At 61.4% G+C, this 23,270-nt stretch overlaps 2 protein-coding genes across 2 annotated transcripts; both read right to left on the bottom strand.

Moving 5' to 3' along the window:
* Window positions 1-42: 42 nt before the first annotated feature.
* Window positions 43-9,563, bottom strand: CCNT1 (cyclin T1). The gene is made up of 9 exons (XM_040088498.1): window positions 9,391-9,563; window positions 8,268-8,349; window positions 7,902-8,030; window positions 7,103-7,163; window positions 5,740-5,802; window positions 5,146-5,191; window positions 2,445-2,608; window positions 2,050-2,120; window positions 43-1,719 (listed from the first exon to the last, which is right to left on the bottom strand). Exons 1-9 carry the CDS (start codon window positions 9,561-9,563, stop codon window positions 343-345), a joined length of 2,166 nt encoding a protein of 721 aa, XP_039944432.1. The 3' UTR covers window positions 43-342.
* A 1,319-nt stretch (window positions 9,564-10,882) lies between these two features.
* On the bottom strand, window positions 10,883-22,724 carry ADCY6 (adenylate cyclase 6). Its single transcript, XM_040088386.2, has 22 exons — window positions 22,680-22,724; window positions 20,990-21,824; window positions 19,409-19,558; window positions 19,200-19,321; window positions 18,980-19,091; window positions 18,786-18,913; window positions 18,006-18,164; window positions 17,773-17,914; window positions 17,563-17,691; window positions 17,085-17,110; window positions 16,838-16,985; window positions 16,174-16,271; window positions 16,011-16,098; window positions 15,820-15,936; window positions 15,587-15,745; window positions 14,337-14,512; window positions 14,226-14,255; window positions 13,555-13,684; window positions 12,779-13,042; window positions 11,898-12,102; window positions 11,202-11,326; window positions 10,883-11,119 (listed from the first exon to the last, which is right to left on the bottom strand). The coding sequence occupies exons 2-22, from the start codon at window positions 21,821-21,823 to the stop codon at window positions 10,991-10,993; spliced, it is 3,471 nt and encodes a 1,156-aa protein (XP_039944320.1). The 5' UTR covers window position 21,824; window positions 22,680-22,724; the 3' UTR covers window positions 10,883-10,990.
* Between the last annotated feature and the right edge of the window lie 546 nt (window positions 22,725-23,270).

Genomic DNA, 23,270 nt, shown 5'->3' with positions numbered 1-23,270 from the left:
TGCCACAGCCCCTCGGAATTAAAAGGAACCAAACCACTAAGATATAAGTTAATGCTTAAATTATTTGTAAAACATCTTAAATTTTCTGTGACATATTTTAAATATCCCCCATGTTCCCCAGAGGGGGGGTCAAAGCCCAACACTAACTGGGAGCCTATGGGGGGGAAAGGGAGGAATAGAGAAAGGGTTCCTTATCCTTTCACAGCTTTAACAACTAAATATCAATAATAAAAGTTATATTATAATAAAATAAGTTCTTCGTGAGGCAGTGGAGATCAAAAAGCCCTTAGAAAAACCCCGCAGGTTTGGGCTCGGGCTCCGGACTCAGTAGTAAAAAGGGGGTTATTTGGGGAGGGGAGGCAGCGGCGGCGGCGGTTCCGAGGGCAGGGGGGGCGGTCGGGGCTTGTCCGTGTTGGCGGCAGCTCTGGAGCCGCTGGAAGCCCGGGGGTTCAGGAGCTCGTACGAGTGGAATTCGAAGGCGGGGGGCTGGGTGGGCTGCATGCCCTGAGCGCTCAGCAGCGAGTGCAGCATGTTCACCGTGTCCTGATAGTCACTGGCCTGGCTGACGTTGTGCCCGTTGGCCCCCGAAGGCCCCTTGTCCGATTTGTGGGCGGCCCGGGCTTTGCTGGGCTGGGATAAATCCGAGCTGTGCCCAGGGAGATGGGCAGCCCCGGGAAGGTGTGCGTACGGGAACGGCACTCCGGGGCCTTTGGAGACTTTGCCCACTTTGGGTTGGTGCTCGTGGGGCATTGCCGGGGGCTCCTCGGGCACGGGTCTTTTACGGGTGGGGGCGAGAGGCCCGTAGCCCTTGTGGGGGGTGGCGGAGGCGCCGGGTTGGGCGCCGTGTTTGGAGTCCCCCGGGCGCTTGGGCGCGGTGCTGGGGCCGGCGCCGAGCTGGGCGTGCAAGTGTTTGTGCGAGTGGTGGTTGTGGTGGTGGTGGTGGTGGTTGGACGAGTGGCCCTTGTGCTTCTCTTTGTACTCCCGGCTCTTCCCGCCGCTCTCATCCGCCGAGCCGTGTCTGTCTCCGGGACCCGGCACCTTAATCCTCATCTTGATCTCCTCCTGCTTGGAGGGGATCGGCCTCTCCCCGCCTCCCCCCACCGCCGGGATCCTCATCTTGAGAGCTTTGTCACCCTTGTCGGCGCCGGGCGGGCGCTCGGGGTTCTCGGGCCCTGCGATGGGGATTTTCAGGACGATCGGGGAGGGGTTGCTGTCCTGCTGCCCTTCCCTCTCCCGCTGCTGCTGCACCAGCAGGTTCTGCGCGGCGTAAGCGTACTGGGAGCGCACGTTCGCTTCCATGTTCTCCAGCTGCCGCTTCTGCGCCGCCAGCTCCTCGGCGTGCTTGGCCCGGTATTCCTTGAGGGACACCTTGGCCGAGGGCGCGTTCTTGGTGCTCTGCTTGGGGTAGGCGGCACCGTCCTGCTGCGGGTGCTCGGCAGCCGACGCGCCCTCGCCGGTCCTGTGGATGTCCAGCTTGGCCGGGGGGTGCCAATGATCCGCCTGCGACGGATCCGCGGCGCTCGGCTCCGCCGGGGAATCGGCCGCGGCCGGGAGCGCCGGCCCCGCGCCGGCGGTGGAGGATGTGGACATGCTCATGAGCCCAGCGATGTTCATGTCCGAGCTGTTGTTCCTGGAGATCATGTTGAGGATTGTCTGCTCTGACAGGCTCTCGTCGTCGCCGTGGTCGTCGGTTTTGGATTTCCTGGCCGCTTGAGAGGCCTGGAATTAAACAAATCGCAGGGTGTTTACCTCGGGGGTGTCGCTGGAGCTGGTTTAATCCAAACAGCTCACCAGAAGAGCGCAAGGTTTTCTTTAAAGGCAGATCCACTTTGCTCCCATCCCTCCTTGTGAGAGAATTCCCAACCCTCTGGAAGCAGGGCTGCTAATGCAGCTGGAAAACCGAAGTTCTGTACAAGTTAATTCACAACAGATGAACTCCAGCACCGCAAGCGCCACACAGTATCCCAGCTCCACACACAACTCCCTTTCCTGCTGTCCTGCTTTGTGACTCCCCAAAGAAAGCACAGCCCGCGTCCAAGGCTCTCTTACCCGCCAGTTCCGGATCCGCTTCAGTCGGCTGGGAGTTTTCTCAAGGATTTGCAGGAATTCATGAGTCAGTTCTGCAGAGGAGACACAAACCCAAGCAGGAGGGTCAGAGCAGCCCCAGTCCATCAGGACAACCCCCTCATCTGACAGATGGAGCTACTGGTGGGATGGAGCTGTGCCAGGAGGGGAAAATTCTGACAACTGGAATCACTGACCCGTTCAAACTCATTTCTCTGTGGTGCTACAGAAGCTGCTGCTGCCCTGGAAAACCTCAGCAAGCCCTGAACTCCTGGAGCCCGTGAGGCGGTGTCGGAACCATCGGACCCAGGACCAGCGATGCCAAAATAATTTACGAGCCTTTCGCAGGGAGAACAACAAAACCTCGCTCCCAAACTTACCATCTAAGAGCTCCAGAGTTACAGTGCCATCAACGTATTCCCACCAGTGCTTCCCGTCCGTGGAGACTGGGATCTCCCAGTTGGACCACTTACAGGCCAGGTGGATACAGACGCAGGCCACAACGGGCGGGGTGTACTGCAGGCTGAAGGTGGTCAGGTGCAGGCTGACGTCACCGGGAGAGAAAACAAAAAGCCATCAACTCCCACGCCTGAGCTGCGGATCCACGCGGGACACGGGGGGGAATGTGGCCCTCTGGACCTCCCCAGAGGGACCCTCGGGCACAGCCAGCTCCATCCTGCTCCAGGCACAGCGGGGACTTCGCGACCGCTTCGCTTGTTTCGGGCCTGGTTCGCTACAGGGGGTTCGGGTTCTCCTCCACAGGGTTTTTGTTTGTGGGTGGTTTTTTTTTTTAGGAAGGTAATTTGGGAGCTTCTCGGAGAGGGAAAGCCAGCCATGGACATGCCAGCCCCACCTGTGCTCTGAGGAGAGATTCATCCCTGTTTTGCTACAGGAAATTTGGGATCCTCCAAAGAAAATCAGTGCTGAGGTCACCTGCCAGCCTCTGCTTTGAGGAGAAACTCATCCCTGTTTTACTACAGGAAATTTGGGATCCTCCAAAGGAAGAAAATCAGTGCTGAGGTCACTTGCCAGCCTCTGCTCTGAGGAAACTCATCCCTGTTTTACTACAGGAAATTTGGGATCCTCTAAAGAAAATCAGTGCTGAGGTCACCTGCCAGCCTCTGCTCTGAGGAAACTCATCCCTGTTTTACTACAGGAAATTTGGGATCTCCTGCACCAATCTCCCTGTTTATCCCTGTTCTGATTCAGGGAATTTGGGATTCCCCTCCAAGGGGGAGAGTCACTGGGGAACAGCCCCACCTCTGCTCTTGGAAGAGAAATTTGTCCGGTTTTTTTTGCTCATCTCTGTTTTGCTACAGGAAAAGTTGGGATTTCCTCCATCTCTGCTCATTCTTGGTTTGCTACAGGAGATTTGGGATCCCCTGCACCGGTTTTCTTGTTGATCCCTGTTTTGTTACAGGAAATTTGGGATCTCCAAGGACAGAAGTCAGTCCTGGGGTCACCTGTCAGCCCCACCTCTGCTGTGGGGGGAAACTTCCAAGCACAACTCCTGGATGGCACTCAAGGAGCAAACCTGCCCTTTTCAGCTTTAGGAAAAGTCTGATCTCTCCCAAAGGATTTTTTAGGAATACACTTTATGCTGGAGTGACTCAGGAGAACCTGAGCCAGGCGAGCTATCAAATATTTTCATTAATAAGTTGATTTTCCACGTGGCCACGAGTGCTGGGAGGTGTGGGCAACACCAGGAGAACTGAGGGACTACGAGGATCCTGCAGGAGCACCAGAGCTTAAGGAAAACACGGAAGCAAGTCTTGAGTCTGGGATTTGCCCACTCCTGAATGGGCCCTTTGGGAATTCTGCCACCATTGCTCCCACATGGCACCATCTCCTCACCGCCCTGTTCAATACCTTTTCATCAGTGAAAAGCACAGACAAGCGGAAAAGTTCGGCATCTACAGCCAAAAATCCTCGAGTTTCATGGATAATGGGTTTATCCACAGAAGTAAAACCCAGGAAATTCAGAGCCTTGGCAGAGCAGCCCCAAGGGTAACAAAGAGCCTCAACTCTGCCCCGTAATGATGCCAGAAGGAAACCAAAGGGAGCACAAGGATAAATCCAGTTCATCCCAGAACTGGCTCCTCTCTCAGGCAAAACTGAGGCTCCTCTTCACACTTTCTGCCCGGATTTCCCTCAATTACAGCCTTAACTCCTAATCCCACGGCTTTGAAATTCTTGCTGCAGGGCTAAAACAGGTTTCAGGGCTGTGTTTACCCAAACATCACCGACACCACATTCCCGAGGCCGGAAATCCACAGGGTGCCCTTTGGAGCACGAAACACCTTCAACAAACAGTGAAGGTGAGCAGGGAACACCTCACAGGTGGAAAAGGGAAACCACGTGCCCAGACATTCCCAGCCAAAGCTGGGAGGCATCTCTGGCCCTGCAGCTTCTTCTGTGTTGGCACCTAAACCACTTTTCCCTCCATAATTTCCCCAAAATTCAGTGTTTTCCACTGATTGATCCAAACAGGGTTTGTCTGAGGCTGATAATCCAGGAAATTTAATTTAGAAATAATCCCAACAAAAAGTGCTGGCATCAAGCTGGCAGTGAAAATTTAGGGACGAAACAAATCAGAGAAAGAATCCGGGGCTGATTTTCATTTCCAGGGAAAATTTAGGGACAAAACAACCAAAACATACAAAAAACCTCAGGGTTGATTTTTCTTCATTTATGTCCCAAATCAGCCTTTTTTGGGGTACAAACTATATTCATGGACAATTTCCACAGCACTTTGTTGAGTGAAAACTTTCCAACACCCAGGAATAACCAAGGAAAAATCTGTACGTTCATTTCCCCTCCATCTTTTTGGCTCGTTTTTTTTTTTTTAACTTTCACAGCTGAATTCCTATCAAATAAGCAGTGAAGCTCCTGAGCATCCCATCTGCCTTATTTTCCAGCTCATTTTGCCCAGCAGCTGGCAGGAAAAACGGCTGCAACCCTTTCTTAAGGCTCTTCCTGTGGGATTCCCAGCTGCTCCCAGGCTGAGCGATGCCTCTGGGGCCACAGGCAGCAGATAAATTATCAATTAATTATAAGATGATAAAATTATAAAATAATAACCTGTTTGTAGCCATGAAATAGGAAGTTTGTGCCAAGTCCTTGCTGGCTGCAAAAAAAAGAAAAGAAAGGGGGAAAAAATCAGGGTGTTGTTTGCATATTTTCATGTTATCATATTTTAGTCCAGCAGGCCACTGCTACAAGGATTTTGAGAACTGCTGTTCACTGAGAGCTTTGTGTGGTTCAGAACCATCTAAAATTGCCTCTTTTGAGCATCAGAGGGATGGATCAGCTCTCCTGGGAGGAAAAGCTGGGAGAATTGGGATTGTTCAGCCTGGAGAAGGCTCTGGGGTCACGCTGTTGCAGCCTTTCAGGTTCCAAGAGAGCTGAAGCGGGACCTGGGGTGGCAGGACAAGCGGGAATGGTTTTTCACTTGGAAAAGGTGGGATTAAAATGGGATATTGTGAAGGAATTCCTCCCTCCCTCCCTCTCAGAGAAGCTGGGGCTGCCCCATCAAGTCCCAGGCCAGGTTGGAACAACTTGGGCAAGTGGAAGTTGTCCTTGCCTGCCCAACCCAACCCGTTCCAGGCTTTTGGGAAGCTCTGGAGCAATCCCAGCCCGACGCTCCCCCGTATTTTCCTCCCAATTCCCTCTCACCTCGGACGAGCTGGGTGCACTTCACCACATGGGTGTGAGGATGGTCAATAGTGATCTCAAAGCCTGGAAGGACACAGACAGAGGACCATCAGAACCAGCAGCACAGCCCTGGATCCATGTTTCCTGCACCCCTTCCCTCCTACAGCCCTGCTTGGAGCCAGGCAGCAATAGAGGAGCCCGTTTTTCCTGCATCCAGAAGCCTCAAGTTCTCCAGCTACAAAACCCAGAAGGTCTCTGGCGCTGCCAGACCTCCCAGCTTCTGAAAGGCCTCACTGGAAACAAAACAACTATTAAAGATTTTAAAAATAGCAGGAACAAAGCCTCTTGAAGCAGCTGGGAGGAAGGCGAAGACAATGGCATCTGCTCCAAGGAATTTCTCTCACCCAAAAAGCTGAGAGGAAGCAGATTGTTTTCCCCTTTGAATGGGCCTAAAGCACTGAGGACAACTGAGTTTAATCCTCACTTCCTCCTCAGTTTGGGAATTATGTTTGAAAAGGGGGAAAAAAAAGGAATTCCAATTGGTCCATGTGCGCAGCAGATCTGCAGGATGCTCTGGGAGAACTGGGATGTTTAAAAAGGCCTCTGGAGAAGTGAGAGGTTGCAGAACTGGGCTTGGTTTAGCCACAGCCTTGTGGCCACCTCTGTCCCCACTGAAGGAGGAATGTGGGGGAATCTCCTGTGAATCCAGACAGGAATAACAAATCCTGCTCTTTTGGAGGGAAAAAAATCTACCTACAAACTGCCTCTGAAACAGAACATTTGTTAGTGAACACAACTTTTTAACAGTACATTTGATAAACAAAACAGGGCACCAGCTCCACCAGCCACAGCCCTACGTGGAGACTCCTACTTCCAAAAACACCCAGCAACTGCTCCTGGTTTGTCGAGTTCTGGGGATTTTTTTTCCCCCGCCTTTTAATTATTTGATCAAAATATTCACTTTTAACCCATTTTTTAAAAGGCATCTCTCAGTACAAACTGCTTCCTGCAACAGAACTGGAACATTATGGCCTGGAATTGGTCTTTAAGGTCCCTTCAAACCCAGACCATTCCACGATTGTATGATTGAGCCGGAAAGCACAACCCAGGACAAAAGCCAGCGTCCGAGCAGCACAAATCCTGAAGGGTTTTTTTTAGGGAAGAAAAAAACAACCAAAAAAAACCAAAGAGACAAACCACACTTAAATCTCTCAGCTTTGAGCCTGGCACAAGTTCCACCTGAAAAACTGATGTTAAAACAGGAGTCGGGCTGAAAAACGGGGTTTGTTGTGTGGATTCTGTGGAAGGGGCGAGGCTCTCCAGCCTGTGGAATTCTCCTGGCTCTGGGATTCGTGTGGCAGTCCGGCCGCTTCGAGGAACTTACCCAGGGTCTGTAGGATTATGCTCTCTAGAATGACCAGGTCTTGGGCTTGTTGCAGGTAAGCCTGGGGTTGAGAGGACAGGCAGGTTACTCACGGAGAGGCACTCGGATCAAGCCTGCACATTCCTAACACCCTTCTCTCTCCGGGGCAAAAATGGGAAATCTCCCTGCACGGGGGGACTGGCACAGATTCCCTGGAAGCGTTCAAGGCCAGGCTGGATGGAGCTGGGAGCAAGCTGGGCTAGTGGAAAACGTCCCTGCCCGTGGCAGGTGAGTGGAATGGGATGGGATTTAAAGGTCCTTCCAACCCAAACCATCTGGAGATTCTAAGAAAGAGGGATCAGAGTGTTTTTGGGGAGGCTCTGCGTGCTGGTCCCCCACACTCCCGGCGTGGCACACGAGCAGTGCAGGAATCAGCTGCTTTTCCTGCCTTTTTTTTTTTTTTTCTCTAAGTTTCCCTGGAAAAAGGGACTCGCTGCTCAGCTCCAGGTAAAAGGGGCTGTCTGGAGAGATGAGGGATCAGCAACGTTTTTAACCCACTGAGACAAGTGTCCGGACAAACTGCTCTCACAGTGGAGCTCCTCTGATCCACACCTGGGACACTCCACACCTGCATCCAGGTGTGCAGCAGAGGAGAAAAGGCTTTGTACAGAGCGGGGAAGCCCAAATCTCTCTGTAGCAGGAGAGGATGGACTGAGAAGCTGCCCGTGGTCGAGGAGCCACAGGAGCCACGCGATTCCGGATGCCATTCCCGCTCCTCCGGCGCTCACAGCACATCCCAAGGCTCCATCCCCAGGCTTACCTCGCTCTTGGTGTCCAGCAGAGGCTCCTGGGGGTGCAGACAGGCATGTGCCACCTTGATGACGTGCTCCAGCTTCCGGGGCTGCTCCTCCACCTTGGCAGCCAGGAAAAGCGCTGCCGGCACCACCGACTGTGGAGGAAAAGGCTCTGTTTGCTTAAAACGCCACCGAATTCAAGGTCAGAGCAAATAAATCAGGTGGGTTCTCAGTATTTGAAAGGCTGTTCGAGTCTGGCCACCACCAGGAGAGAGAAAAGAATCCCCTTCCCTTCCCAAACATCTTCATAAGGTGGGTTCCCCCCCAGAGAGCAGCAGGAGTGGATTTGAGGGGTCCCCAGCGCCCCACACCCCCCAGATCCCAGCACTTACATTCCTGTGGAACTGGGTGAAGGACTGCACCATGTAGAAGCGATGCATGTACACGATGGCCGTGTTGATGGTGAGCTGGGAGCTGGGAACGGCGTCAAGGAAAAGCGCAGGGACCCCCAGGCAGGCCCAGGGGAGCCACTGGAACAGACCCCACACGCCAAGAGCGGCAGGACGGGACAGGCTCTCCTCATCCCCAGGACAGGCCTTCCCTCCATGCCAGCACAGCTCTCCCCACTCCCGAAACAGGCTCTCCTCGATCCCAAAACGGGCTCAGTGTTCCCCATTCCCAAGCTGAGCCTTCCCAGCACCCCAGGAGAGCACTCACTGCTCCCAAAATGGGGTCTCCTCAAGCCCAGACGGGCTCAGCCCTCCCTGCTCCCTGGACGGTCCTTCCCGGCAACTCAGCACAGCTCTCTCTGCTCCCAAAAATCCTTTCTGGGATCTCACTGGTCTTAAAACGGGCTCAGCTCTCCCGGGCACTCGTGGGCAGAGCCTTTCCGAGCCTTCACAACACCCCAGCACAGCTTTTCCCACTCCTCTAACCGGATTTCCTCAATCTCAAAACGGGCTCGGCTCTCCCCACTCCTAGGCCGGGCCTTCACGACACACCGGCACAGGCTTCCCTGCTCGTGAAACGCGATTTCCGCCGTCCCTGCTCCCGGTCTGGCCGTGTCTTCCCTTCCCTGCATGCCGGCACTGCCTTCCCCACTCCCGGAATCTCCTCGATCCTAAAACGGGCTCGGCGCACCCGGGACGGGCCTGGCGCTCCCTTCCAAGCACCCCGGCACAGCACTCCCCGCTCCCGGGCCGGCCAGGTCTTCCCAACACGCTAGCACAGCTCTCCCTGAACCCCAAATTGGATTCCCCGAACCAAAAACGGGTTCGGGCTTCCCCCGCTCCGACACCCGGGTTGGGCCTTCCCGACAGCCCAGCACTGATCTCCCCGTCCCGGGGCCGGGCTCTCCTCGATCTCCAAAACACTCGTCTCTCCCCGCACGCACTCCCGGTACCGGTTCCCGGCTCTCCCCTCACCCTCTCCCGGCTCTCCCCCTTCCCGGCTCTTCCCGCCCCGCCCCGCTCCGCTCCCACCCGCGGCCTAGCGCGGCCTAGCGCGGCCGGATACACGTTGAGGCGCTGCCCCATGTCCTGCAGCAAGTTGGCCGCCTGCTGCCGGTACGAGAGCTCCTTGTCGGGGTCGAGACCGGCGCGGCGGGACGGGCTCCGCTCCAGCTGCTCGCGGCTGAAGTACCAGCGCCGCCCGGGCCCGGCGCCGCCGCCGCCCGCCGAGGCCTCCATGGCGGCTCTGCGCCCGCGCGGGGGACGCGGCGTGCGCACGCAGCGCGGTGACGCGCTGACGTCACGCGCGCCGGGTGGGCGGGAGCGGGGGGAACCGGTGGAGGCGCGAGGGCGCCAAAGCAAGGAGGGGCCGTTGAGTGGGCGGGGAGTGGCGGAGGACACGCCTCCCTCGCGGGCAGGCCACGCCCCTCTCCGCTCGCTGAGGGGCCGACCCTGAGCACCCCCCCACACTCCCTCACGGCGTGAGGGGCTCTGAGTTCAGCGCGTCCCCCAACACCCCCGCACCTCGGGACGGTCCCTGTGGCCCCAGCAGCGGCTTCTCGGCTCCTCCTTATCGGCAGTTCTACGCACTGACACCCGGGGAGCCCGACCTCAGGATATCTCTGCCCCCGGGACTCCGGTATGTTTCCCTTCCACCCCGGGTCACCGGGGCAGCGGGATGCCTGCACCTCTCCAAGATCCGGTTTTACCGAGGTCCCGCAGCACCCCGCACCTCAAGACGTTGTCTGTATATGCTTCTAACCGACTTCTCACCCCGCTGCCGTTACCGGGAACCCTCCTCGCACCGGGACTCCGCTGTGTTCACCTCCGGGACCCCGCCTCACAGGGATCCCGGTGTTTCCCCCGCCCTGGGATCCCGGTCCCCCTCCCAGCCGGGATTCCCGTGCGCCCTCCGCCCCACAGGCCAGGCCACAGCTCGTATCCAAAGTGTTTTATATATAATTTATCTGTACACACGAAGGACAAAGTACCTCAGGTCTGTGCTGGGGTGAGGGGGCCAGTGCCTCCCACACTCCCCCCCCCGAGCGGTGCAACCCCCCCCCCCCCCCCAAAACTGCTTCCAAAAAAAAAAAAAAAAAAGAAAAAAAAAAAAGTCACTTCATTAGGGTTTTTTTTTTTGCATTTAAAAGGGGGAGGGTCTGCCCCCCCCCCTCCCCGCCACAGCCCCTCCGGAGGGAGCTGGGACCCCCGGGGGGCGAGGGGGCTGCGGAGATGCTGGGCCTGCGCCTCCCCACCCCCCGCAGGCGGCACTTCAATTTGGCACATGGAAGGGGCTGGGGACCCCCCAACAACCCCCTGCAGTCCCTTTCCTGGGGGGGGAGAGGGAGCCCATCTCCCCTCTTTGGCACATGGGGGGTTTCAGCCAAGGGATGGGGGTTACCGTGAAACCCCCTCCCCAAAAAAAAACACCCCGGTGCAGGGCTGGGAAACACCCCCTAAAACACCCGCAGAGGGGGGCCATGGGGTTAACTCCCCACACCCCCCAGCCACCTCCCTTGTGTCCATTTCTCCCTTTTTTTTTTCTTTAAATATGTCGATTTGGGGATTTCTCTTTTTTTTTTTTTTTTTTTTTTTTTTTTTTGCCTGAGCTCGGCACAGGCTGGGGGAGTCCCCGGTATGGGGGGGGACACCGTGGGGACACCCCCCTAACTACCCCCAGGGCCCGCATTGAGGAAGTAGGTGGTCATCTCCCCTTTGCCCTTGACCTTGACCAGCCCCCGGCACTCCAACACGTAGCCCTTGGCCGCCAGCACCTGGTACAGGTCCGTTGTCACCTGGAGGGGGGACACGGAGGTGAGGGGGGGTCCTTGGGGGTCTTTGGGGGGGTGTCCTGTGCCCCTCCCATCCCTGACTGACCTGGATGCGGTCGGGGACCCCGGTGCTGTCCATGCGGCTCGAGACGTTGACGGTGTTGCCCCAAATGTCGTACTGGGGCTTGCGAGCCCCGATGACCCCTGCGACCACTGGGCCCATGTTCAGGCCTGGGGGGGACACGGTTGAGAGTCAGGGACAACCCCCACATTCGGGGGAGAGGGAAGGGGAAAAGGGAAAAAGTGGAGTGAGAGGGGAAGAGAAGGGGTGGAGGGGTGAGATTGGAAAAGGAGGGAGTGACGGAGAAAAGAGGAGTGTGAAGGGGGAAAAAGGTGGTGTCTTGAGAGGGGGGAAAAGGGGGTGGGGAAAAGAGGAAATGTGGAGGGAGGGAGGAAAAGAAGAGGTGGAGGGGTGAGATTGGAAAAGGAGGGAGTGACGGAGAAAAGAGAGTGAAGGGGGAAAAAGGTGGGGTGAGAGGGGAAAAGGAAAGGGTGAAGGGGGGAAAAGGAGGTGCAAGAGGGGAAGGAAAAAGGGAAGGAGGGGAGAAAAAAGGGTGCAAAAGGAAAAGGGGGTGTGAGAGAGGAAAATGGGGTATGAAAAGGAAAAAGAAGGGGTGATTGGGAAAGGGAGAAGGTGAGAGAGGAAAAAGGTGCCCAAGAGCCGCGAGGCACAAAGCCATGAACAACAGCATGGGATGGCTGGAGGCGCAGAGGGGCGTGCAAGGGGCGTGCAAGGGCTCACCGATCTTCATCTGGAAGTTGTTGAAGGAGTGCTCGTTGATGTACTTCATCTGCTCCATGAGGTGCATGGCGTAGTCGGCCAGCGCCGCGATGTGGCTCCGGCCCTCGCGGTCGTAGGTGGCCGCGTTGAGCCCTGATGCCGCCATGTAGGTGCTGCCAATGGTCTTGATCTTCTCCAGCTGCCGGTACTTCTGCTCGCTGATGATCTGGGGGGACGGGGTGGGGTCACCCTCACAGCATCTCGACAGGGCAATGGGTACCCCAAATCCTGCACCCCGTCCTGTGGCTCAGTGAATGCTGTTCCTTGGCTTTTCCAGTTCCTGCTGCACAGCCTCTCCAGCACCTCATGACCACATCCCCTGCACCCCAAGCTCCTCCACAGCATTCCACAACCCCTCCAACACCCCCTGCACACCGTCTCCTGCACCCTGTCCCCAAACATGGTGCTCTGCAGGCTCTCCATACTTTGTGCATCCCATCTTCTTGCACCCCATCCGTGGTGCTCCACAGCTTCTCCAGCGCCCCGTGCACACCATCTCCTGCCCCCTGTCCCCAAACCTGGAGTTCCACAGCCTCCCCAACGCCCCATCTTCCTGCACCCCACTCATGTGCACCTTATCCACGCTGCTCCACAGCCTCTCCGGCATCCAACTGTTCCCGTGGCTCCGTGAAAGCCGCTCCACAGCTTCTCCGAGGATGGAGCACATCCTGTACCTCATCCCCACTGCTCCACTGCCTTTCCAGCACCCCGTGACCACATTCCCTGCGCCACAACCTCATCCACGCTGCTCCACAGCCTCTCCAGCACCCCACGAACCCCATCCACTGCACCCCATCCCCGTGCACTTCACCTCCCTGCGCCCCCTTCTCCGCCCCCAGCACCTCATCGAAGTCGGCGATGATCTCGTTGAGCAGCCGCAGGCACTCCACGCCCTCGTTGTTGGCCTCCAGCTCCACGTAGAACTCGGAGAAGTTGCTGATGGAGGCGAACATGACGGCCACACACTCGCAGGACTGGTAGTAGAGCTCGTCGTTGCGCCGCTCCCGTGCCAGAAAGTGCGCGGCCACGTCCTTGGGCAGGATGTTGTGCAGCAGCCGCCGGTTGTAGGCCTGCAGCTCCTCCATCTCCTCCTTCTCGCCCGTTGCCTGTGGGCACAGAGCCAGGTGGGAGCTGCCGCAGCTGCCTCAGCATCAGGGTTGGTCCCTGCCCCATGGTCACGCCAGTCCTGGGTGCAGGGAGAGGGTCACTCCCAGCCCTGCGGCCATCCTGGTGTCAGGGTGTGGGGATTGGTCCTGGCCCTGGATTGGTCCCTGTGCCGTGACTGCCCCGGTTCTGGGGTGCAGAGAAGGGTCAGTTCTGTTCCCAGGGTGCAAGGAAGGGGTTGGTTGCAGCCCCACAATCACCCCAATCCCAGGGAGCAGGGGAAGAGTCAGTCCCCATCCCATGGTCACCCCAATCCCAGGGAGCAGGGTCAGTCCTGGTCCCACAACCACCTCAGTTCTGGGGTGCTGAGAGGGGTCGGTCTTGTCCTAGAGTATGGGAAGGGGTCAGCAGTGACCCCGCGGTCACTCCAGTCCCGGGGTGCAGGGAAGGGGTCGGTCCTGGTCTCAGGATGGAGGAAAAGGGTCGTTCCCAGCCCCCCACACCTTGGTCCTACCTGGAGCTTCCAGAGGAAGTCGAGGCGGGCGGTGGACTCGACCTGCTGCGCGTGCAGGTACAGGGCGAGCGCAAACACGGCCAGGACCACCGGGGTCACGTAGCGCAGGGCCACCTTCCCCTCCGCCGGGCTGCAGGACCCCCGGGACCCCTGAGGCAGGCTGAGAGACCACCCAGCCCACCCAGAGATCCCAAACTACACCCAGACCCCAAAGATGCAACCAGACCCCAGAGATGCACCCACCCAGTCCAGGGACACCAAACCTGCATTCAGACCCCAGAGTTCTACTCACCCACTCCAGGGACACCAAATGTGCACCCAAACCCAAAGATTGACCCATTCACACCCAAGAGACCCAAAACCTGCACTCAGACCCCAAAGATCCACCCAGATCCCCAAGCTGCACTCACCCCATTCAGCGACCCCAAACCTGAGTCCAGACCCCAGACATTCACCTTCCCACCCCAGGGACCTTAAATCTGCACGGCAGACCCCAAAGATCCACTCACCCACCCAAAGGAGCCCCAAATTTGACCCCAAAGCTGAATCCACACCAGAAGAGACCCCTAGGCTGTAGCCACCCCCCGACACTGCAGCACAGACCCCCAAGAGACCCTCCTGCTTCACCCCCCCTACGCCCAGGTCCCCACCGGCTCCAGTTTCCCACTCACCACTCTCCCTGCGTCACGTTGAAGGATGGCCTGTGGGGACAGGAGCCAGGGGTCAGTGGGGTGGGGACACAGCTCTGAGGTGGGGACCCCTGAGGGACAGGGGGCACTCACAGGGCGTTGGCCAGGACCAGCAGGTCGGCGTTGTCAAAGAGGGCTGCGTGAGGCCCCTCCACCAGCAGCAGGAACGTGGCCTCGATGCCCACCATGAGCAGCAGCTTCCCGATGCTACTGATGTGCAGGAAGACGGAGCAGGCGAGCAGGCTCAGCACCACGCTGTAGCTGAAGTACTGGGGGGGGACGTGGTGGGATGCAGCGGCACCCCAGGAACACCAGATGGTGCCCAGGAACACCGGAGGGCACCCCTGGGTTCTTTGCAGCACCCCAGGAGCCAGGAGTGGCATTCCAGGAGCCCCTGTAGCTCGCTGGGAACTATGGATAGCACCCCTGGAATGCTGGGTGGCACCCTGGGAACCCCTGATGGCACCCCAGTAACCTCTGCAGCACACTGGGAGCTGAAGATGGCACCCCAGGAACCCAGGATGGAACTCCTGGGGAACCCTGGACAGCACCCATGGGAAATCTGCAGCACCCCAGTAACCTCTGCAGCACACCAGGAACCCCACATGGCAGCCCTGGGAACCCTGGGAACGCCAGCCAGCACCGCAGGACTCCTGACGCACCCCAAGAGCCATGGATGGTACCCTAGGAACCCTGAATGGCACCCTGGGGATCCCTCTGCCACCTTGGGAACACCAGCTGGGACCCCAGGACCTCCTGCAGCACCCCAGGGACGCCAGACAGCATTTCAGGAACCCCTGCAGCACCCTGGGGACGCTGGATGGCACCCTTGGGAACCCGGCAGCACGCCTGGAACTCCTGCAGCGCCCCAGAATCCCAGCACCTCCCCACGCCCACAGGGACCTTGCACCCCTGGGGACACTGTGCCAGCACCCAGCAACCTCACGGGCTCAGCGCCAGCACCTACTGAGGACCTTGGACCCAAGCGACCTGTGCCAGCACCCCGTGTGTGTGTGGGGACCCTGCACCCATGGGGACCCAGTGCCAGCACTCTGGGGGACACCAAACCCTCTGGGACACCGTGCCACCATCCTTAGGGACACAGTGCCTGCAGGGACCCCATTACAGCACCCTGCACCCTCGAGGACCCTGTGCCAGCATGTCTGGGGACACTGTACCAGCACCCTGGGGGACACAATGCCTACAGCCATCCATGCCAGCATTCCTGGGGACACCACCCCCATGGGGACGCTCTGCCAGCACCCAGGGAGCGCTTGGCACCCTCAGTGACCCCTGTGGGAAGCTGACCCCATGCCCGGCGGTGCCCACGGCCGCTGGCTCACCTCGGGGAAGTCACAGGCCAGCCCGTCACCGTGGCAGGAGCCCCCCGGTGTGCCCAGGGAGAAGTTGAGGGCGCGCAGCTGGCAGGGCCCCACGGAGCCGGGCGTGACGTTGAGCTCGCGGGCGGCGCAGTCCCGCAGGGCCACGCGGCTGCAGGAGAACTGGAGGGGGGCAGAGGGGTGAGCCGCTGCCCCGCAGCCCCCCAGAGCTGCCCCCCAATCCCCCGTGACCCTACCATGTTGACGAAGGCAGCGATGAAGACGAGGAGGATGGTGAAGACGGCGATGCCGGTGCTGCGGGCGCGGGACTGGACGATGCTGCGGGAGAGCCGCTGCAGGGCGGCGGGGAAGAGCTGGGGGGGCACCAAGGAGCCTGTCAGGCATGGCTGAGCCCCCCCAAAAACCCTCCCAGCCCTCGGGTACTCACAGTGACGCAGGAGTAGATGGCACAGATGAAGAGGATGGCAGCAAGGAGGATGAAGATGCTGACGTAGACCCCGAGCATCAGCGAGGAGCTGGGGAGAGGTGGGAGGTGAGTGATGGGGTTGATGGATCAGAGCTGGTATTTTGGGGGGGGCTGTGGCACTTACTGGGGGAACACCAGGATCTGGAGGCAGCAGATGAAGCAGAAGACGAGGAGGGTACAGGCCACGTAGCCACCAAAACGGTCATCGACCTTCTTGGAGTACTGAGGAGACAGGGGGAACTGGGATGGTTGGATGGAGAGAGGGGGGGACCCCAGGAACCCCACGGGGTCCCAGGGGAAGAATGGAGGCGGGACTGAGAGGACACAGTGAATAGGGTGGAGGGGAACGGGGGGAACCTGGGGGACAGGATGGAGGGAAATGGGAGGACCCCGAGGGATGCAGATGAAGGGGGACAGGGGACATCCCAGAAGATGGGATGGAGGGCGACAGGGAACACCAGGGGATGCAAGGAATGGGATGGAAGGAAAAGGGGGAACCCCAGAGGGTGGGGAAAAGGGGGACAGGAGCACCCTGGGGCATGGGATGGAGGGGAATGGGGAGGGCTTCAGGGATGCAGGGAATGGAGTGCAGGGAAGGGACCCCAGGGGATGGAGTGGAGGGGATGAGGTTGAGAAGGTGGAGGGACCATGAAACCAGCACACAGAAGACCCCAAGGGATGGAGGAGAGATGGGAGGACAAAGATGCTGAGGGGGCCAGGGCAGAGGGGACTTCAAGGGACAGACAGAACGGTGGGTCCAGAACAAAGGGAACAGAGGGCCCCCCAACCTTCTTCTCCAGCTCGGGGGTCTGGAAGGTGAGCAGGAACTTCTTGACGTGGTCCTTGCGGAGCTGGTCAATGCTGCGGGCATCGATGGCCCGGCTCAGGAACTCATCCACCTCGTCCTCAGGGTTGAGGGCTTCCTGGGCACCACGGCTGGGGAATGCAGGGGTCAGGACCCTCCCAGGCTCCCAGCTCTGCCCCAGGGAGGGGCTGGTCATGACCCACCCAGCAGCCCAGCATGGGAACACTTACTTGTCCTTGCTGGAGTCATCAATGCCCTGCGAGACACAAGGGAGGTGTCAGAGACACTGGCACAGATGGGGACAACCCTCACGGATGACAAGGACACGGGACATTCCCAGGGTCACCCAGGATGGGGGACAGAGTTCCAGGGCTAAATGGGGCAGGGGGGGTCCCCAAAGGTTCTTGTCAAAGACAAAAGAATCCCAGGGGTCTGCAAAGGGGGTCTGCGGGGGGGATATCTAACACCAGTGAGGATGGGACGCCCCTGAGGGTGCCCAGGACTGATGCGAACAAGGAGGATCCCCAAGGTCTGCCGAGCACCAGGGGCTACCCAGGAACTCCCCGAGGCCCACGGGCAGCAGGAGGAAGCCACAAGAGCTGTGGGCAGGGCCGGGAAAACCACCGACAACCACGGAAGGGCAGCGAGCGGCCGATAGCACCGTGGGGAGGGTGCCCCGTGCCCAATGCCCTCCCCGGGGCTGCTCACCATCTGCCGGAAGGCCTTGGAGTCCTTGGTGCGGGAGAAGGAGCGCTCGGGCACCCAGCGCGGCACCAGCCCCTCGGTGGAGTTGGCGCGGGTGCGCTGCAGCTTGGCCAGGATGGCTTTCTCCTCCTTCTGCAGGGTGACGCGGCCGTGAGGGGGTGACCCCCAGCATTCCCACTCCCCTGATGCCCCCCCAGACGACCCCAAACTCACGCGCTTCTGGCTGCAGCCGACAATGAGGAAGGTCTCGATGTTGTGCTCCTTGAGGTAGGCGTTGCGCTCGCCCCCGTGGCCCGGCTCCACCTCATAGTCCCCGTTCAGGTACTGCAGCGTTGCCCAGGTGATGTGGATCCGCCTGGGGATGGGGGGATGAAGGTGCTGAGCCCTCCCTGCCCAGCGCCCCCCAACCCAGCCCCCAGCCCAGAGCCCCCCCGGTCCCGGCTCACCCGGCTTTGCCGCCCGCTTCCATGTGGTTGGCGAGGGTGACGTCGTTGGACCAGACGTCGAACTGCCACTTGCGCAGCCCCAGGACGCCGCAGTGAACCCGGCCGCTGTGGATGCCCACGCGCATGTTCACGTTCACCCCCGTCACCTCACGCACCAGTCTGCGGGTGGGACCGGTGCCGCGTCACCCCGGGGTGCCTTCGGGTATCCCCAAGCAAGCCTCGGCCTTTCTGGATTGCCAGGCCCTGCGGCACCCCAAAACACCACGGCACACCCAGGCACCCCACGGCACCCCCCAAGGCACCCTGAGGTGCCCCTAGGCACTGTGACCCAGACCAGCGAGTACCGGGGATGTGCCAGCACCAGGAATGGGAATTGTCCCCCAAGCTGTGGCGGCACCTGGGACTTGCCAAAACTCCAAAACTGGGGAAATTGCAGCCCCCTCAAGCTGCAGTGGCACCAGGACCGGACACAGCTCCTTGGGACGTGCCAGCCCAAGAGATGGGCACAGCCCCCCAAATTGTGGTGGCACTGGGGACACCAGCACCAGAGCCCCAAATTGTGGTGGCACCAGAGATGTGCCAGCCCAGGGGATGGGCACAGCCCCCCAAATTGTTGTGGCACCGGAGATGTGCCAGCCCAGGGGATGGGCACAGCCCCCCAGATTGTGGTGGCACCGGAGATGTGCCAGCCCAGGGGATGGGCACAGCACGGTCAGGTGCAGCCCTCCAAGCTGTGGTGGCACTGGGGACGGGCCCAGCCCAGGGCTCTGCCTCACTCACGAGATGGCCTCGATCATGTCAACGCCCATCTCCACGCAGCAGTGAGCGTGGTCCCCGCGCGCCTCCGGCAGCCCCGACACGCAGTAGTAGCAGTCCCCCAGGATCTTGATGCGCAGGCAGTGGTTCTCCTGGGGGGCACGGGCAGGTTAAGAGAGCTCCAGGAGCCCCCAAAGTCCCCCAGCCCCTCCACTCACCGCAGCCAGCTTGTCAAAGCGGGCGAAGAGCTCGTTGAGAGTCATCACCAGCTCCTGCGCCGTGCACTGCGAGGCCAGGCTGGTGAAGCCCTCGATGTCCGCGAAGAGGATGCTGCAAGGAGGAAGAGCAGGGGCTGGGGATGGCCCACGCGCTGCCCCAGACACCCTCCCCCGGTGATGCCTCCCCCAAACCTCACCTGCAGCCCCGTCCCCACAGTACCTGACGTTGTCGTGCTTCTGGATGTAGATCTTGTGGAACATCATGTCCTCCTTCTTGGTGTTGATGTCCTCCTTCATCTCCATGGCCACGTGCTGCGGCAGCACCGACAGCAGCAGCCGCTCCTGCAGCCGCAGCAGTCCCGTCAGCAGGGCCGGGGTGCTGATGGAGCCCCGGCCCAGCACGGGGACCCCCGGGATCCCCCGTCCCACCTGCTGACGGTTCTCCCGCTGCAGGTGCAGGCGCGCCTGGATGTAGCCACGGGTCTCCTGGAAGGCCTGGCGCTGCGACACCTCGGCCGGGTAGTGGGTGCAGACCCCCACCACGTTGGTGCAGAGGAAGATCAGGGCATTGGCGCTGAGCTGGGGGGGAGGTGGGCTCGGTGTGACCACCCAAGGAGCCCCAGCCAGCTCGGCCACCCTCCTGTGCCCCACAGAAGCTTGGCTTTTGGTATGGTGGGCGCTGCTATGGGGAGAAGAGGGGGCTGCGAAGAGAGGGGTGTGGGGATGGGAACATGGGGGCTCGAGAAAGGGGGACATGGGGGTTCTGGGACACAGGGCAGGGAGGATGCAGGGGACAGGGACGGGGCGATGTGGGGCACCAAAGGACGTGAGAAAACAGGACAAGGGGGCTGCAGGGACATGGGGGACTTGGGGCTGTGGGAAACCAGGGAACAGGGGGTGCAGGGACATGGGGACCACAGGGGACACAGGGCAGGGTGACAAGAGGGGACATGGGGACACAGGGGACATGCATAGGGTGAATGTGGAGGACCTGGAGGACCCAGGGCAGGGGGAACACGGCGATGTGGGGATGTAGAAAACCAGAGCAGGGGGGATATGAGGATACAGGAGCCGAGGCCAGGGGTACACGGGGGCTTGGAGCACAGGGGTCACGGGGACGCCCTCGGGAAGCAGAGGAAGTCGGAAAGCAAAGATGACTGCGGAGGGAGCTGCGGTTCCCCCCCGTCCCCATCCCCCGGGACCCGGGCCAGGGCTATTTATAGCGCTCCAGCACACGGGACACTGGGAGCAGAGGCCTCACATCCCCTCCCCGGCCCCTTCACATCCCCCCAGAGCCCCATCACTCCTACCCCGAAGGGCTGAACCCTACCCAGGGGGGCGGCCCCTCCCGTGACCCCGCTGGCCTCGCATGTCATTGTGTTCCTCGCCCTGTGCCCCGCAGGGACGGCACGTGGCCCCGGCGCTGGCCAGGCAGGGCGAGGGTGACGGGTGACGAGTGGCTCCGCTCAAGGAGGGGGAGCTGCTGGGGCCGGGAGCACGCGGCCCTAGGGATGGGGGACCCCTCTGCGCCCCCCGTGCGAGCAGCACCCCGCTGGGAGCACCCAGCACCTCAGAGGGGCAGGACAGGGGGCACTGGCAGTGTCCCAGCCCCCCTGGGTGACGGCCGCCCCCCTGCCCTGGTGCCCTGGACTCACGTCCCTCCTCGGGGGTTTCCGCCAGCCCTACAACGGGGGCTTTGTGGGCGCCCCTTCCTCCTGGTGCAGCCCACAATGGTGGGTCTGTGCCGGCGTGAGGGGCCCATCCCATCCCCCGGGGGGCTCCAGCACTGTAGGGACCCCCAGCCCCACCACGAGACGCCAGCATGGGACCTCCCCCTATCCCCAGCTAGCCAAGGGGCCCCTCTCGCATCTAGAACTTTCCGCCAGCAGAAACATCGAGTGCAAAAAAAAAAAAACAAACCAAAAAACCACCCTTAAATTTGCAGAGCGGGATTCAGGGGACTTGAGGTCCCACCTGCGGGGGTCAGCCCGTGCCAGGTGTGTCCCCTACCTGCTTCCAGAGGAAGGGGTCGGCGGCGTTGCGGTGCCAGGCGATGGCGAGGTGCAGGGCGGAGAGCAGCACCCCGGCCAGCACGGCCGCCCGCATCCGCACGGGCAGCAGCGTGTAGGTGATGTAGATGAAAAAGACGCTCCACCAAACGCCCTCGGCCGCGCTCCGGGGAGCCGCCGCCACCGTCCCCAGCGCCTGCACCCCGGCCAGCAGCCCCAGCACCACGTAGCTCACCACCCACATGTAGTCCTGGGGGAAAGCGCTGCGACTGCACAGCACCATGAGGAGCAGGAACAGGGCCGTGGCAGCGGCCAGCGCGGCGGCCGCCGGCACGTTCGGGGCGCCGGGCAGGCAGAGGAAGAGCAGCATCACCCCGCAAACCAGCACCAGCACTCCCATCAGCACCGTCAGGCTGCTCTGGTTCATCTGGAAGAAGTAGCGCTGGTAAAGCCGCTCCAGTTTGGCCGACTGGAAGCGTTTGGAGCGGAAAACCTGGAGCAGCCGCTGCCAGCACTCGCCGGCCGACGGCCGCCCCTCGCGTCCCCCGGCTCCCTTCGGGCCCTTGGCCTCGCCGTCCTCCAAGCCCGAGTCCACCGATTTGAGTCCCAGGTCGCCCGCGGGCCCCTTCTTGCCGTAATGATCTTCCTGCCAAGTGCAGCGCAGCCCCCGCGGGGGTCCCGCACCCCGCTCCATCTCAGGGTCCTGCAGGCAGCTCATGTAGCGGGGGCCGCAGAGGCCGGCTCGGGGCCGGGGGCCCTTCTTGCCGTTGCGCTCCCCCCATGCCGTCTTCCGCTCGTCCACCTTGGGCACCAGGATGCCGCTGAACCACGACATGCTGCGGGCATCGAGGAGGGGTCAGCGCTCGGGCCCCCCAACCCTGACACCCCAAGAGGGGCCCTGGTTTCCACGGGAGTGGATGAGGAGTGGAGAGTCCTGATGTTCCCCCCGCCACCCTGGGGGATGCAGAGCCTGAGTCTCAGCTCTCCCACTACGCCCATGGCCCCTGTGGGCACGGCCAGTGCCGGCTTCCCGGTGCCCCACAGCGTCCCGGAGCTGGCTTCCCGGTGTTGGGTTCCCGTTGTCCCGGTGCCCGGTGCGTGGCCCTGCCGAGGCCGCCCGGAGCCCGCCCTTCCCGGTGCAGCGACCTGCGACAAAGCTGGGACCGACCCGGGCGTCCCGGCCCTGTTTGTCTTGAACGGCGGCCAACGGGCTGTACCGGGCACGGCCGCCCCGGGGCACCGGGAACCAGCCGGGACGTGGCAGCCGGTCCCTGCCCCGGGCGAGCAGCGGCGGAGAATGGCCACCGGGAAGGGCCGGCCCCGGCGGCGGCGGCCGCCTCCCTCTTCCCTTCCCTCCCTCCCCGCTCCGGGCACGGGAGCCCCGCCGAGCCCCGGCCCGTACACCGGGACCCACCGGCGCCCTCCGGCCGCCGCACCGGACGCTCCCACCGCACCGGCGGCTCCCGCCGCACCGGACCCCCCCGAGCACCGCGCAGCTCCCCGGGGCCGCACCGCTCCCGCCGCCCGGGGGCCCAGCCCGGTGTCGCCCCCCCAGCCCCGATCCCGGTCCCAGTCCCGGTGCCGATCCCGGTCCCGATCCGATCCCCGACGCCGCCGCCGTCCCGATCCACCACCCCCCCCCCTCCCCGCCTCTCCCGCCGCTCCCGGTGCGCCCGAGCGGCCCCGCTCACCTCCGCCTCCGGCGCTGCCGCCCGCGGGGCCCCGCGCCCCGCCACGGCCCCGCCGCCGCCCGCTCCTACACGGCGGCCGCGCCGCGTCCCCGCCGCCCCATCCCGCGCCCAGGCCGGGCCCCCGGTGGCGGTGGCGGCCCCGGTCCCGGTCGCGGCCGCGCAGCCCCGGCCCGCCCCGGCCGGTGCCCGCCCCCCCCCCCCCCCCCCCCCGCCCGGATCCGCGCCCGGGCGCTCCCGGCCGGCGGCCTTAAAGGCGCAGCGGCGGCGGCGGGAGCGGCCCGGTACGGCCCGGAGCGGCGGGGGCGGACTCGCACCCCCGGGGCTGCGCACACGCGCGCGGACACGGACAACAACGCGCGCACCGGCATGGCGGGGACACGCGCGGCCGGGCCCCCCACCCCTCCCCTCCACGAGTGTGTCCCTTGCACGCCCACCCCCGTGCCCGCAGCGCCTTCCCCCCGCACCCCCCCGGCGCTCCCCCTTGCACACCCCGGCACACGCGTGTTGCACGCACATGTGTGTTCACACGCGCGCCGAGCCCCCGCGGCGTGCGCCCACCGCCTCGCACACGCCCCGACACGGGCACGCATC

The sequence above is a fragment of the Hirundo rustica genome, chromosome 30 (assembly GCF_015227805.2).
Source record: "Hirundo rustica isolate bHirRus1 chromosome 30, bHirRus1.pri.v3, whole genome shotgun sequence".
In the NCBI taxonomy this organism is placed as follows: Eukaryota; Metazoa; Chordata; class Aves; order Passeriformes; family Hirundinidae; genus Hirundo; species Hirundo rustica.
This window is presented reverse-complemented; position numbering and strand designations above follow the sequence as displayed.

Coding starts and splice junctions, on each gene's coding strand:
- CCNT1 (XM_040088498.1), bottom strand. CDS start 9,563: ATGGAGGCCTCGGCGGGCGGCGGCGGCGCCGGGCCCGGGCGGCGCTGG. Junction 5,192..5,739: donor GTGCACCCAGCTCGTCCGAG/GTGAGAGGGAAT, acceptor TTTTTTTTGCAG/CCAGCAAGGACTTGGCACAA. Junction 2,609..5,145: donor TATTTCATGGCTACAAACAG/GTTATTATTTTA, acceptor CGGTGACGTCAG/CCTGCACCTGACCACCTTCA.
- ADCY6 (XM_040088386.2), bottom strand. CDS start 21,823: ATGTCGTGGTTCAGCGGCATCCTGGTGCCCAAGGTGGACGAGCGGAAG. Junction 17,915..18,005: donor GAAGCGGGCGGCAAAGCCGG/GTGAGCCGGGAC, acceptor CCCCATCCCCAG/GCGGATCCACATCACCTGGG. Junction 14,513..15,586: donor TGGCCTGTGACTTCCCCGAG/GTGAGCCAGCGG, acceptor GTCCCCCCCCAG/TACTTCAGCTACAGCGTGGT.